At 43.5% G+C, this 13,443-nt stretch overlaps 1 protein-coding gene across 1 annotated transcript in view; it reads right to left on the bottom strand.

Moving 5' to 3' along the window:
• The window catches only part of LOC141014356 (sodium channel protein type 3 subunit alpha-like), a 261,166-nt gene that overhangs the window by 2,139 nt on the left and 245,584 nt on the right, over window positions 1–13,443 (bottom strand). The window contains 6 exon segments of the mRNA XM_073488095.1: window positions 1,371–1,641; window positions 2,196–2,300; window positions 2,497–2,634; window positions 2,840–2,893; window positions 8,187–8,462; window positions 10,546–10,668. Of these exon segments, the coding sequence (XP_073344196.1) occupies window positions 1,371–1,641; window positions 2,196–2,300; window positions 2,497–2,634; window positions 2,840–2,893; window positions 8,187–8,462; window positions 10,546–10,668 (967 nt within the window).

The raw sequence follows: 13,443 nt of genomic DNA, 5'->3' as shown, positions 1-13,443 counted from the left end.
CACACACACACACACAGCTGATGTAACAGGTCAATCATGTTTGATTTGTCTCCAGGGACCGCCCTCTGGCAGCTCTGATTGCTGCTGTTACCTTCACCTCCCCCAGGCGGCCTCGTCTGAGCGTGCACACGACACACATCCACGCGCACACACACACACACACACACAGACGCACACTTAATTACACACACACACAATCTTGTCACAACACTGATAGCTAAATTACCTGCTTAGGTTGCTCTGTGCTGTCTCTATAGACTGTTCTGTCGTGTGTGTGTTCGATGTGTGTGTGTGTGTGTGTGTGTGTGTGTGTGTGTTACTGTATATGACCATACAGGACCTTGGTCCAGGGTAAAAACATCAAGGCCACCCGGATGGTCACTTTGTTGACAGATAATTGTCAGGCAGACATCACATTGCCTCCTGCTGCCACAGCTGATGCCTCACACACACACACACACATACACACACACACACACTCGACATGTGTGCACGTTTGAGGAGTTGGTCCTCTTTATAAATTTGGGAGGTAACATCTTTTTTTTCGTGTTGCTCGTGGGCAACTCGTCAACGCTTCGGGAAAACACATTCTATCCTCTGATTGGCTGATCCTGGCGACTGTGTCCACCTGACCAACGCAGCCTTTTTGCTTAGATTGTGCAGATTTTCAGGATAATAAGCATTTCAAGACAATCTAGGAAGTGACGTCACAATAAGCAAAAATACAACTAATATAGGCACTGAAACTACAGATGAATTTAAACTCTGATCATAAAAATATCTCAAAAACTAAAAATGCACGAAGTTCAGATGAAGAAATACTTTGCTCATGTTTCTGCATTCACAGCTGTTTTGGATCAACATGTTTTGTGCTTTTATTTTGTAAAATTTGATGATAAAACACTGCATCTTTTAAATTTATGACAAAATTCCAATACTTTTATTGATCATCGTGGTTTATTGACTTCATGAGCGTCAGTGATTCACCAGCCGCTCTTTTCCTTGAACAAATGCCGTTTTGCCACCAGCACTTTTGGCCATGTCGGCGCCACGCTCACGATGGACTCAGGAATAAATAAAGAAATAGCGGTGCGTCATCTGGACGGAACAACACAGCCTCTGGAGTACTGAGGTGGTTTTCTTGTTGGGTTTGTCTCCTTGCACCTGGAGTCTGAGTCCGCACATAGAGCTGCTAACTGCACAGCTACGACCTAACTAGCAAGAGGCAGCTACATTAGCAGCAGTTACTGGTAACTTCAGCTACAAAGCTACCGGTGTTTATCAATCAAGAAACTCCAGAAACCGGCCTCCATCGTTGTGTCCTTCGTTCCTGCTCATTGAAATCTTTCACCGGACACGTTTGAACTCACCGACGATGGAGAGAATGACGACGACGAAGTCGAAGATGTTCCAGCCGACGGTGAAGAAGTAATATCGCAGCGCCACGATCTTGATGAGGCACTCGATGGTGAAGACGATGATGAAGGCCAGGTTGATGTTGTTCAGGATGTACTCCATCTGAGGCGACTGCTCGTCCGTCTCCACCATCATGGTGATCATGTTGAAGAGGATCAGCACCATGATGATGATGTCGAACACCTGCTTCCCCGACAGGTCGAAGAAGAAACCCTGCACCGAGTTCTGGAGGGAGACAAACAGTCTGATTTGTTTCTGTTGTTCAATAATGTTTAAAAAAATATCAGCACCACCTTCAACAGGTGGTCACTTCAGATCACTCAGGTCTGGACAGACTCTAGGAGTGATTGTTTTTTGCCACTGACGGGCTCAGATTGTTGTATTGTGTCTGTAAACATTATGGGAAGCATCCCTACAGGGTTTATTTCAACCAAACAAGAGTTGGTGATTGTTGGAAGACAAACCTGAGTGAAGTGTGTTTTACGATGTTAAATTACTGCTTCTTCAAATGGAGTCTGGTGAGAGTGACTGCAGCTCGTGTAACTCAACACTAATGTAGCCGTAAAACATGTTTTTTGTGCGATACGCAGGTGATATTTAAACGTTTTCCTGTTTATCTTGTGCTCTATAGATACATTAACATGATCTGATGATGATGGATTTGATCATATGAAGCTGGTTGGAAAAGACTTAACTACTAAACAAATTAAATTGAAAGTTTTTTGGCCACGGTTTGGTTCATTGTCGTCTATATATCGGAGTGTGCTGTGCGTTGGTACCGTAGGTCGGGGGATGGGCTTCTGGGGTTTCTTGGAGCCCAGCTTCTTCATGGCATTGTAGTACTTCTTCTGCTCCTCCGTCATGAAGATGTCCTGTCCTCCTAAGTAAACGAACCCGACAACAACTCTGTTATTTTCACTCAACACGAGCTGCGACACGTCGTCTCACAACCAGTGAAACTCCTGCTCCACTGATTTATTGCTTAATGATGATTATGCTACATTCATAAACAAATAAATAAACAGACTAACAAATAAACAAAGACACTGTTTTGCTGTTTGTTTCTGCGGTGGTACTCATCTTTCGTTTCTGCTGGTTGAAGTTGTCGATGATGACACCGATGAAGAGATTGAGGGTGAAGAAGGAGCCGAAGATGATGAAGATGACGAAGTACAGGTACATGTAGAGGTTGATCTCTTTGATAGGCTGCTCCTCCACCTGACAGCAACACACACACACACACACACGGTTTTATAAAGAAACACACATTCTGGTTGTTTTTAACAGTATTTCTTTATTATTTAAGGTGTCGCTTCTTTTATTTACTTAAATCTCACAGTTTTAAATGTCACATTCATCATTTTACTTCATTTGATTTATTTGAGTTCAGAACTTTCAATTCAAACTTCAGTCTTTAACTCACGGCTCGTGAATCCACCGCTGCGTACATGATGTCCATCCAGCCTTTGAAGGTTGCCTTGGAAACAAAGAAAAAACATTTAATGAAATGATCACAACTCTTTTTCTTTATGTATGATAAACAGCGTAATGTGGAGATCTATGCTGTGAATCACATGACAGATTTTATTCAGGTGAAACAATCTGAGAAGTTATAATGTCGTCTGCTCGACCGGCTCACACCTCGTCGTCATTTGGGGAAACCATCAAGAAAAAACTGCTGTTTTCAGCTTCGTCACTGAGCAGATTTAGTGAATCCACCTGATATTTAAAAGCTTTATTTAAGTTTAACACGAGGGGAACTTTCTAAAGCCATGAAGTTAAAATGTAACCCGTCAGTTCGATGGCCAGAAGCTGAAACTGTTTTGGTGTGAAGGGGCTGAAAACTACAGGTCTGAGTCTGCGTTGCGTCTGAGATGCGTCCACATACTTCTGGCCGTATGCTGTATGTGCTGTCGTCTTCAGTAACAATCTGTTTTTCAGACCTTTTTCTCTTAAGAAACAATCCTTCAGCTTTACCTCCGACATTATAATGGACAGGAGAGAGAAACCTGGAGCTCCTGAGTGTCAAAGCTTTCTGGGTTTCTTGTCACCAGGACGACCTCCTGCACATTTCCTGCACTCGAGCGAATAACCCAACAAAAGGGATCTCGAAGCAACCTTCCTGCTGGAGCAGAAAATAAGTGGAGGGAGAGTCAGAGTGCCATGGAAACGCCGCTGCTGTGGCTTTTTTTTTTCTCAATGAAAGTATCAACAAGTCCTTTTATGGACTTCCTTCCTCAGCGGGGAGGAGGCAGAGCAGGTGGAGGGAGGATGCAGATGTGAAGAAACAGTACTTTGGTCTGAGTGGGCGCCTGCTGTCCGTCACTCAGACCTGAAATCTGCTCGTCACCATGGGTTACCACCTGTTATTATTATGGACTGTCGGATGTGAGCGAGAGGGGGTGCGCTGTAAAAGATGACGAGCTTGAGCCCGAGTTTATTTTAAAGGATGTGAAGGCGGCTGCAGCACTGAACCGTCCCCACGAACAAGCCAGACGCCGACGAATCGCATCAAAACCTCATCCAGATGTTAAACTGTAGTTCTCCCATCAAGTAGAGACGGGAGGAGGAAAGATTTCATCGTGGGTCCATCATCGGGATAATCGTGAATAACTTTAAAACGCTGTCTAGCTCGGTAACGTAACACAAAGCTCAACAAACAAATCAATCTGCTGTGTGAGCGACGGGGAGATGAGGCGTCCATCATGTGACGCAGTGACAATATTTGTAACGACAACTTTTTCCTTTAACTTCTCATTCTGAGGTAAATCCTGATGTCACAGTGTGACGGCTGCAGAACATGTAGACCTGTTCCTTCTTCACCTCGCTCTCACTTTGCTTCTCTGTCCGTCACCACTGGACTGTTCTCGTAAAAATGGACGTCGAGTTATGGCGCAAAGGAAGCGTGTTCGCCATAAAGAAGCGAGGCCACGCCCCCTCCGCTGCACCCCGTCGGACCTTATTTCAGAAAAAAAAAGTTTGTCAAGTTGATCCCAATTGAATTGTGCCGTTATGCCAAGTGCACATGAGATTTCTGTCAATTTATATAATAACTCTGGTCACATCGGCAGCTGCAGCTGTGTGAAAGGAGTTTTAACTGATTATTGACAGAAAGAAAACCCAGAGGAGCAGAAGGTTGAGACCACATCAGTTCATGATAAAAGACATCAAGACAAACTTCACAGACTCCATCAGTGTCTCAGGTAAAATGGCCCCATTTCATGTGTAATTTGCAGCCTAATATACGTTACGTAAGTGTTTAATAAGCGATATAAATATCCAAGCGTTATTAGAGCAGACAGTCTATAAAGTGTCTCCTGAATGCATCAGTTAGCTTACATAAGAGAGGTCGGCTACAGTTAGAAACCGGTATTATGATCACGCCGGCAACATTATTTTGTAGGAAAATGTCACCAGCATCAAGCTGACTGACGCCCTCACGGTCCGATGATTCTGATTGGCTGTCATTCATCAAATCGCTCTGAAAGTGATCCCAGCGGATGTCGTTCCCCGCTGGCGTTGGCGTTGTGGTCTGGACTCCACCGTCCACCGGAGTTACAAAGATTTATAAAACCATCTATTCATAGTTGTAGTCATAGTTCTTGATGTGAATGTTTAAGTTTGGAGTCTGTTGACTCTTTATAATGACGGGTTTTCAGTCTGATATTTCATTACAGACTTTCTCAAGTTGAAAACTGATCTTTGAAACAGACGATCATCATCAACTCAAACAGGATTTTCTCTCTCTTCGCTCACTATCAGACACATTTTCTCTGAAATAAGGTCCCACTTAGCTTCACCTCTCTAACTGTGCGACCAAACCAGGAAGAGGCATTGTTTTCCCCGGTCACACTCCTCAGGTAACAGTGCAAGGTCTGCGTGTGGGTGCTTTTTTTAAGATTCATTTTCAATTAGAAACTTTTGTGTAAGAAACTTAAACAGTACTGAAGTGTGATCCTGTCGGGCTCGGAGCGACGGATCCTGCAGCCGAGCTCGGTCAGCGCTCTCTGCATCATTTCTGCAGCGTGGAGCTATTTCCAGATGCTAATGGAAGGGTTGCCCCCGCCAACTGTTGCCACGCCGACCAGCCAAACACTGAGAGATGCTGAGCGCCTCGTTGCCAAGGCGACCGGACTCTGGCAACTCTCGGTTTCTCATTGGCTGACCGGCAACTTCTCCACTTTGTTTTCAACCTTTCTCTCTCCACTTTATTCTCACACCGTCTCTTCCTTCTCTCTTCTTCACTGTCTCGTTCTTTTCTCCCATCGCCATCGTCAACCTCTCTCTTCTTCTATCTCACCCATTTTTTCTTCATCTTTAACGTCTCACCGTCCATCTCTTGTCCGTCCATCTTCTCTTCACTTGAATCCCTCTCGCTCCCTCATTATCATCTCCTTCCATCCCTCCACCCTCTCTCTCCCTCCACTGCTCTTTCGTTCTTTCACTTTAATTTCTTTCTCCACTTGTACTTTTTCTTCCTCCCTCCCTCCATCTCTCCATTTCCCTCCCACTTGGCTGGAGTCGCTCTAAAAATAAAAGCCTCTCAGACGCTGATTGATTGGAGGCTCTCAGGACTCCCGTGGTGGGCGACAGAGAGCGAGAAAGAAAAGAGAGAGAAAGAGAAACAGAGAAAGGAGGCAAACGAAGGACTGTAGGGAAGGAAGTGGTGAAGAGATGAAGGTGGAGAGCTGCAGAGGTTTTGCTCATGCGGAGGGATGGATGGAGGAGAGGGAGGAAAGTGAAGTGGAAAACAGGAAGGAAGGAAAGATGACATGATGAAGACAGCAGGGTCGTGGTCAGGATATTAAACATGAGTTATCTCACCGCCTAATTTTTAATGTAGCTCACAAAATATCCTGTGAAATCTTCCAAAGCAGGGAAACAAGCTGGTGCCGACCAGAAGGGCCGAGTCGACCACTGAAGTTAAAAAGACATCCGGCCTATGCCTTCTGCATTAAAACATAACTCTGCCATGTTATTACTCACAGGCATGCGTTAAGGTTGCCACGGTGATGCAATTTTCCTACCAAATAATAACAGGTGAAATACGAGTTGACTTTTATTTTGAAGGAGGCTGGCCACAGGAAATGCAATGTGTTTAGTGAGTTTAGCACCTCTAGTGTTCATCAAAAATGTGTCTACAGCTTTGTTTTAGATTTATATACAGTATATGTATATATATATATATATAGACATGTATATATATATATACTGTATATACATATTATGTTTCTCCATCCATGAACTGTATGTAAGTACATTTCTTGTAAAGCATGACTTTTTAAAAAATAACTTCTGTTTGTATCTCCAGTAACACTTCATGTAGCTTTTATACATGTATATACTTTATAAACATTGAATAATTAATGCTAAAACTGGTCTTAATGATTAGCGTGTATGAATTATATATCCACATACATTAAAGGTATTAATATCTCAGCCTTTGTATGGATGCAGATCATAAACATTGTTATCCGCTGAGTTTTGAGTTAAATAAAACATTCACAATCTACAGAAGCCCTTTCAGTCAAATTGCATCAGATATTCAGAAGATACCTTCAGGTCTGTGCAGGACGCTGGATGCTGGAAGAGTCTCCCTCAGCTGCTATCAACCAGGTTTATCTGTTGTTTGTTCACATTAGATTTTTGCGACTGTGGCAGTGTTGCACTTTTCATATTCTTTTATACGGACACGCTCACCAAAAAGAAAAAAACTAAACAGAACAAAAGAAAAGAAAAAGGTGAGCGAGACAGTGAGAGAAAAAGATGGACAGCGAGAGAGAGAGAGAGAGAGAGAGAGAGAGAGAGAGAAAAGGCACTGGAAATTAAACATAACACGACAAATGGAGACAAAGAGAGCGAGGGAAAAGTGGAAAAGTCAAAAGTGAGAGCGTTAAAGAACAGGTGTGGGAGGAAAATTAAGGCTAAGACGGCAAATGGACAGAGCGAAAGAAAAGACGAGATCAGGGGAGCGAGGGAGAGAAGTCAATCCTCCTACGGTTTGTGGAGGAGACGCTCGGTTTTAATTTGTTTTCAAGTTGTCTTGCAGGAGAGGATTTTTCACTTTGTGCCTCCGTGTCTTCACTCGCAGCGCTTTGTAAACGCTTCACACGGCTGCTGTGATGACAGATTTACACAACCTTCTTCATCTTCTGCAGCTTTGTTCTGCGATCCAGCTTCAGCCCGGAGGGTCGTCACGTCTTCAGAGACGCGTAAGCAATCAACTTTTGGTAGTTTTGAGAGAGTCCAGAGAGTTCAGAGACGACATGATGGAGGTGCGTTCAAGAGTTCAACAGCACAGCGTGTTAAGTAATCACATTTGCTTTGTGTTCCCGTCCTGCGGCGAGAAGAGCCCCAACCCACGCCTCAAATGAAGCGCTGGAGGTGATTTTAAGTGCCTAAAAGCCACTTAAGAGGCACCTAATGTATCATGAATCACCCTGCAGCAAAAACCCCCTCATCTCTCTTTACTTCCTGACAAACAAAAATGGCCGACAGTGCTCTGATGATCTGCAGGGTTTGGAAAAAATGATGCGACAACTTTTCAACGAGTCCGCGAGTATTTGATGATTAATCACAGTAAAGGCGGGACAACTGACGAGGCGTTTCAGGAGCAGTGTTTTCTGTGGGAGAGAGGAGCTCCCGTTTGTGCTGACTTTACATGCACAGGAACACATAAACCACACTGAAGGAAAATACGTCTCCTTTAAGATGCACTGAAATAACCACTAAATAAACTTCAAACCCAGAAACCCTGACCGGTCTCTCACCACTTGCAGCAGAGCGAGGTACCCGGCCCCCACGTTGTCGAAGTTGACCTTGACTTTGGTCCAGTAGAAGAGCGAGGTGTCGTTGAGCGCCTCGCACTCCGACTTGTTGTTGATGAAGGCGGCCTCGTAGATGTGGCCCGTGCGGTTGACGCAGCGGCCGAACTTGCCGGCGAACAGGTTGACGCCCATGATGCTGAAGATGAGCCAGAAGATGAGACACACCAGCAGCACGTTCATGATGGAGGGAATCGCCCCGATCAGAGCGTTCACGACCACCTGGAGCGACGGAAACAGAGACGCCTTTAGCAGCTGTTTGAACACTGTTTACACTGATTTCACCATTTACACTCAATTTATGAAAGAAGAAACATTTTATTGATGCTAAACATGTCACATTTTACAAATACACTAAACAGTAACCAGTATAGGCTGCTTGTGGTGAAATTCACCAGACTCCCTTTAAAAATTGCGTTATTTAGTGAGTTGTTGAGTTAAAAGAAACTTTATAAACTCTGTGAAACGCCGTCTCTGACTAATTCTTCATTATTTGGGCTGTCTTGTAAATTCGGCAAATGTTTCAATGAGGGGTTTTGAATTTAAAACAGCAGAAAATGAATGAATCACAACACAGATCTAATAATGTGGTTAAAGGTGCAGTGTGTAGGATTAGTGGTGAGTCCCAGCAGCAGAAATGTGTTTTAATAACAGTTTGTATTTTTGGGGTATTTCAGCTTCCTCCTTCCTGTCGGCGCTCACACAGACAGCGAGACTTGAGTCAGCTAATGTCTACTCCAGCCCTCCTCTTTATACCCACAATGCAGTTCTTCCACCCAGAATCCCATGCTGACTGAGCATCGGGGGTGCCGAGCACGCAGCATTTGGAAATTGACACGCAAGTTAATCTTATTAGCCAGACAAAGAAGAGAGCAGAGGATCATGGGAGAGTGACAGCTCAGACTTTATTCCCAGCATGCAACACAGGTCCTGAACTTCATGTGACCCAGAGTCAGCGTCCTGCACACCTCGGACCCAACAGGAAGCTTTAATGTTAAACTTGTAATTCTCTGCCGATCATTTCACCAGATACGTAGAAGCAAACTGCAAAAACACATCGATCATTTATATCAGCAGTGCTGTTCATTTTACTGCTGTAACATAACGAGTAACAACGAACATTTAAGATCAGGACATTTTGAATTTCACTAAATGAGTCTAATTTTTCTGTGGTGACAAAATGATTCTGTCATCAGAAGACGATGATTTCACGACTTATATCATGTCAGAAAAATTAAGGAAATAAGAAAAAACATTTTCTCTGTGTTTATCAAGAGAAAAGGATGTATCTTTGTTGAGTTGTCAAAAAACAATGTGTGAAAATGTGCAGTTTCACTCACATTAACATTCAGTTTCAAATCGTCCTCTGTTTTCTGTTTTCTGATCTCATTTTGGAGCGAACGTTCGCAGACGCTTTAAAAGCCAAAAGCTTCTGTTTGTCTTATTTGCCTCAGCTTCCTGCAGGACTCTGACTCTGATACGTTCAGTAATACTGAAGGGAAACAGAATCGGATGTTTCTGGACACAAAGTTCAAATACAGACGTGAGTGAATTCACGTGTCTGTTTTCTGAAAGAGAAAGAAACTCAAAGTCGAACCAATCACAGAGCAGAAAACACTGAGGGGATGAAACACTGGAAAAGATACAAAGGTGATGTGTTTTATACTAAACACACCTGGGAACAGGACATACTGCCTCGATTTATATTTATTATTCCTCACATCTCGTAACAACAGTTAACATCGATGCAAAACACATGAAAATATAAATTAATGCTGTTTATTCTTTTCCTCTTCACATCGTTCATTACTTCCTGATAACGGACACCTCGTCAGGCGTTGTCACGTCCTTCTTATTTATTACATGATTATATTTCACAGGTTTTAAATTCAAACCATCCTCCCTTTGTTTGTTTTCTTACTCACAGTTTTTATTTTTCTCGTGAGCACAGACGACACTTAACTACAAACCCAGCGCTCCCGTCCAGCTGATGCTGTTTCCAGGTTCTAGAGCTGCAATGATTCGTTAACTAATCAACAAGTTGATCATCAGAAAAATAATCACCAACTATTGTTCGACTGGATTTTCCATTCATCGTTTAATTTTTCATGCAAAAATGGAAGAAAATTGTATTTTCCTTTTGGAGATTTCATACTTTTTTTTGTTTTATATCAAATCATCGGGACACTTGAAGAAATCACCGTGGAGAAACTGGGATGATCTATGATCCTATAAAATATTGAATCCATCATGAAAGCAGCCGTTTGTTTCCCAGGTGTGTTCGTAGATTAATACTGACTCTTACCCTCATGCCTTCAAATCTGGAGAGGGCTCTGAGGGGCCGCAGCGCTCGCAGCGTCCGCAGGGACTTGATGGCTGCAAAGTCTGAATAACCCAACGTGTTGGCCACCAAACTGACCAACGAGACCTGGAGGAGAGAGAGAGGAAGAGGAGGGAGGGACAGGACAGAACAAAGATGGCGACAGGAGTTCAGAGACAGGAGGAAGAAGAGGAAGGAAGACAGAAGCAGGACAGTTAAATTCTAGTCTAATGAAAGACAGAGCGGGAGAGGACTGATCCACAAAACCGGCCAATCAGAGCTGTGGATGTGAACGAGACAAAGGTGTGTTAGTGTGTAAATCCGCTGTCTGAAGAGTCCTGAAGAGAGGAAGGAGACATGAACCGTTAAACACACGTCTGATGTTCAACTCTGCTGCTCCTGAGACCACGACGGCCTCAGACTGTCATGAAATACAGACTGTTCGCAGGAAACCTGACAAAGAAACAGTCGTGTCGGTTAAATGAAATGAAGTTCAACAATAAGACGGATGATCAACTGTAAAATAACCCAGCGGTGTCGTTAATAATCTGAGATATCAGGCCTGATCAAAGCCGTCCCTGCAGATCTCTAAACCACCAGCTCGAGCCCACGAGTGCGTCTGACTCTGACGGTCCAGCAGTGTTTCTCAGGTCGGTCAGTTTGCCGGAGGTCCGGGTCTGGTGGTTCTTACCCTGATACCAGCGAAGCGGGACGCGGCCCGGAGAGGACGGAGCGCCCTGAACGTCCTCAGCACTCGCATGGTGGTGATCTGGTCCACAGGGATGAACTGAGCCAGCAGACCCACCACTGAGATCTACAGGACGTGACCCACACAGTTACTGTGAACATCTCCCGACCCACTGGACCACAGCAGTGACATCACACGGCCAACGTACAGAAGTCGTTTAAAGGCTACACATTCTCACATCTGAACACATTATTGAATTATTTTAACAAAATGTTGATGTAATTATCTACTTCTGTTCAGTGTGAAGCGACTGTCAATGAACCTCGACACTTCCTGTATGTATTTCATAATAAAAGCCTGTGATGAAAGTAAAATGGTTCGGTCTTTAAATGAGGGGTGTCACGGTTTTGATACTAAATAGCTTAGCATTAGCCTGCAGCTAGTTTAGCGTTAGCCTGCAGCTATCTTAGCGTTAGCCTGCAGCTAGTTTAGCGTTAGCCTGCAGCTAGCTTAGCGTTAGCCTGCAGCTAGCTTAGCGTTAGCCTGCAGCTAGCTTAGCATTAGCCTGCAGCGTCACTTCCAGACTCTTCTCCTGTGTGATGAAGACGATCAGCTGACTCTGACAGCGTCGGACATGTTGGGTTTATTTTCTTTTTCAGAGATCCTTCACTGATTTGTTTGTGAAGAGGATTCACTCTGGGTAGATTTGAGAAACTGAATTTTTATCTTTTTTTGTTTAGTGTTGAATCACTGAAGGCTGGTGGTTTTTGTTGAACTCTGGAATCTGGAGCATTATTTCAACTTGTCTAACCCGAACCTGCAAAAAGCCACCAGGATAAAGTCAAGTTAGCTGTTAGGACATAAAACCAACGATCGGTTGACCTTTAAAAAATGTCAAATCGGATCGAATGGTGGATGTAAAGAATCGTGACACCTCTACTTTTAATGTGAAACATGCAGGGAGTGTTGAGTTGTACTGACGGCAGATAAACACTGAACAAAAGCACAGCTGAGCAGATTATTGGAATTAAAAAGAGAATAAAGGCAACTGTGCTTGTATTAGTCAAAATGTGGAAATGTCCATTATGCTGAACTTATTAAGATAACAGGCAAAAGTACAAATAATTAGCAAATTGAAAGAAGAGCAGATCAGAAAACAGAGAGAGTTCTTAATAAATATGATAAAGAAAAGCTTAGATTAGAAATAAATTAGAAATAAAAGCCTGTCTCTAATAGAAACCTGTTTAAACGTCACTCAGTGCTGGGAACCATTGTCCTCTAACCTCATCCGACGTTGAGACCAATAACTTTATAAGATGTTGTAGCTGTACGCTGAGACATTAGTGAATTTCTGTGTTTTTCTGCCCTCTAGTGGCTAAAAACAAAACAAAACACGCAGCTTTAATCAGCGGACGTGATCTTCGTTTCACCACTTTCTGTCTCTAATAATATCCCGTCTGCTTCTTGTCTCAGATCTGCACGACGACGAGACCTCAGTGACTCAACACGTCTCCGTCTTCTCTCTCTTCAGGCCAAAGTCAAATAAAGACGTCACAACACGCAGAGTCATTTATGAAGACGGCGAGGCGGAAAACACCCAGAAAACGAGAAGGAGAGTGTGTGTGTGTGTGTGTGTGTGTCGCTTTCTGACTCGGTGCATGCATATGTATCATAAACTGTGTGTGTGTGTGTGTGTGTGTGTGTGTGTGTGTGTGTGTGTGCGTGCAGAGGTTAAAAAGCCATCGCTGATCGTTCGTCCTGAGGCTGTTTGCACTTTTCCTTTTGTCTCCTTCGTCTCTCGCTGCTTTTATTCACGACCTCCATTATTGCAGTGAAGCGAGATTCAGAGCAACACACAACCCGAGAGTCAGCACACATGTCGACATACATCTCACATACTGTGTGTCCATGTGTCATGTGTAATATTTACATACATGGAGCTTCTGACACGAGGATGACGTGAACACAGAGTCTACGAGATCTATATTCTGCTTTAGAGGACGGATGGGACGATACTCGCCCGCTCATATCGAACGTTACAGAGAGACACAACGAAACATTACCACATTCATCCCGACCTCGTGGATCAAATTCAATCGTTTATAGAAAAACTTAATAAATATGTGGATGACAGTTTACTGTATACATTTATTTAAAAGAGTAAACTATCTCAGAGCGTTCAGTGAATAAAGAGC

Source organism: Pagrus major, chromosome 19, assembly GCF_040436345.1.
Source record: "Pagrus major chromosome 19, Pma_NU_1.0".
Classification (NCBI taxonomy): Eukaryota; Metazoa; Chordata; class Actinopteri; order Spariformes; family Sparidae; genus Pagrus; species Pagrus major.
This window is presented reverse-complemented; position numbering and strand designations above follow the sequence as displayed.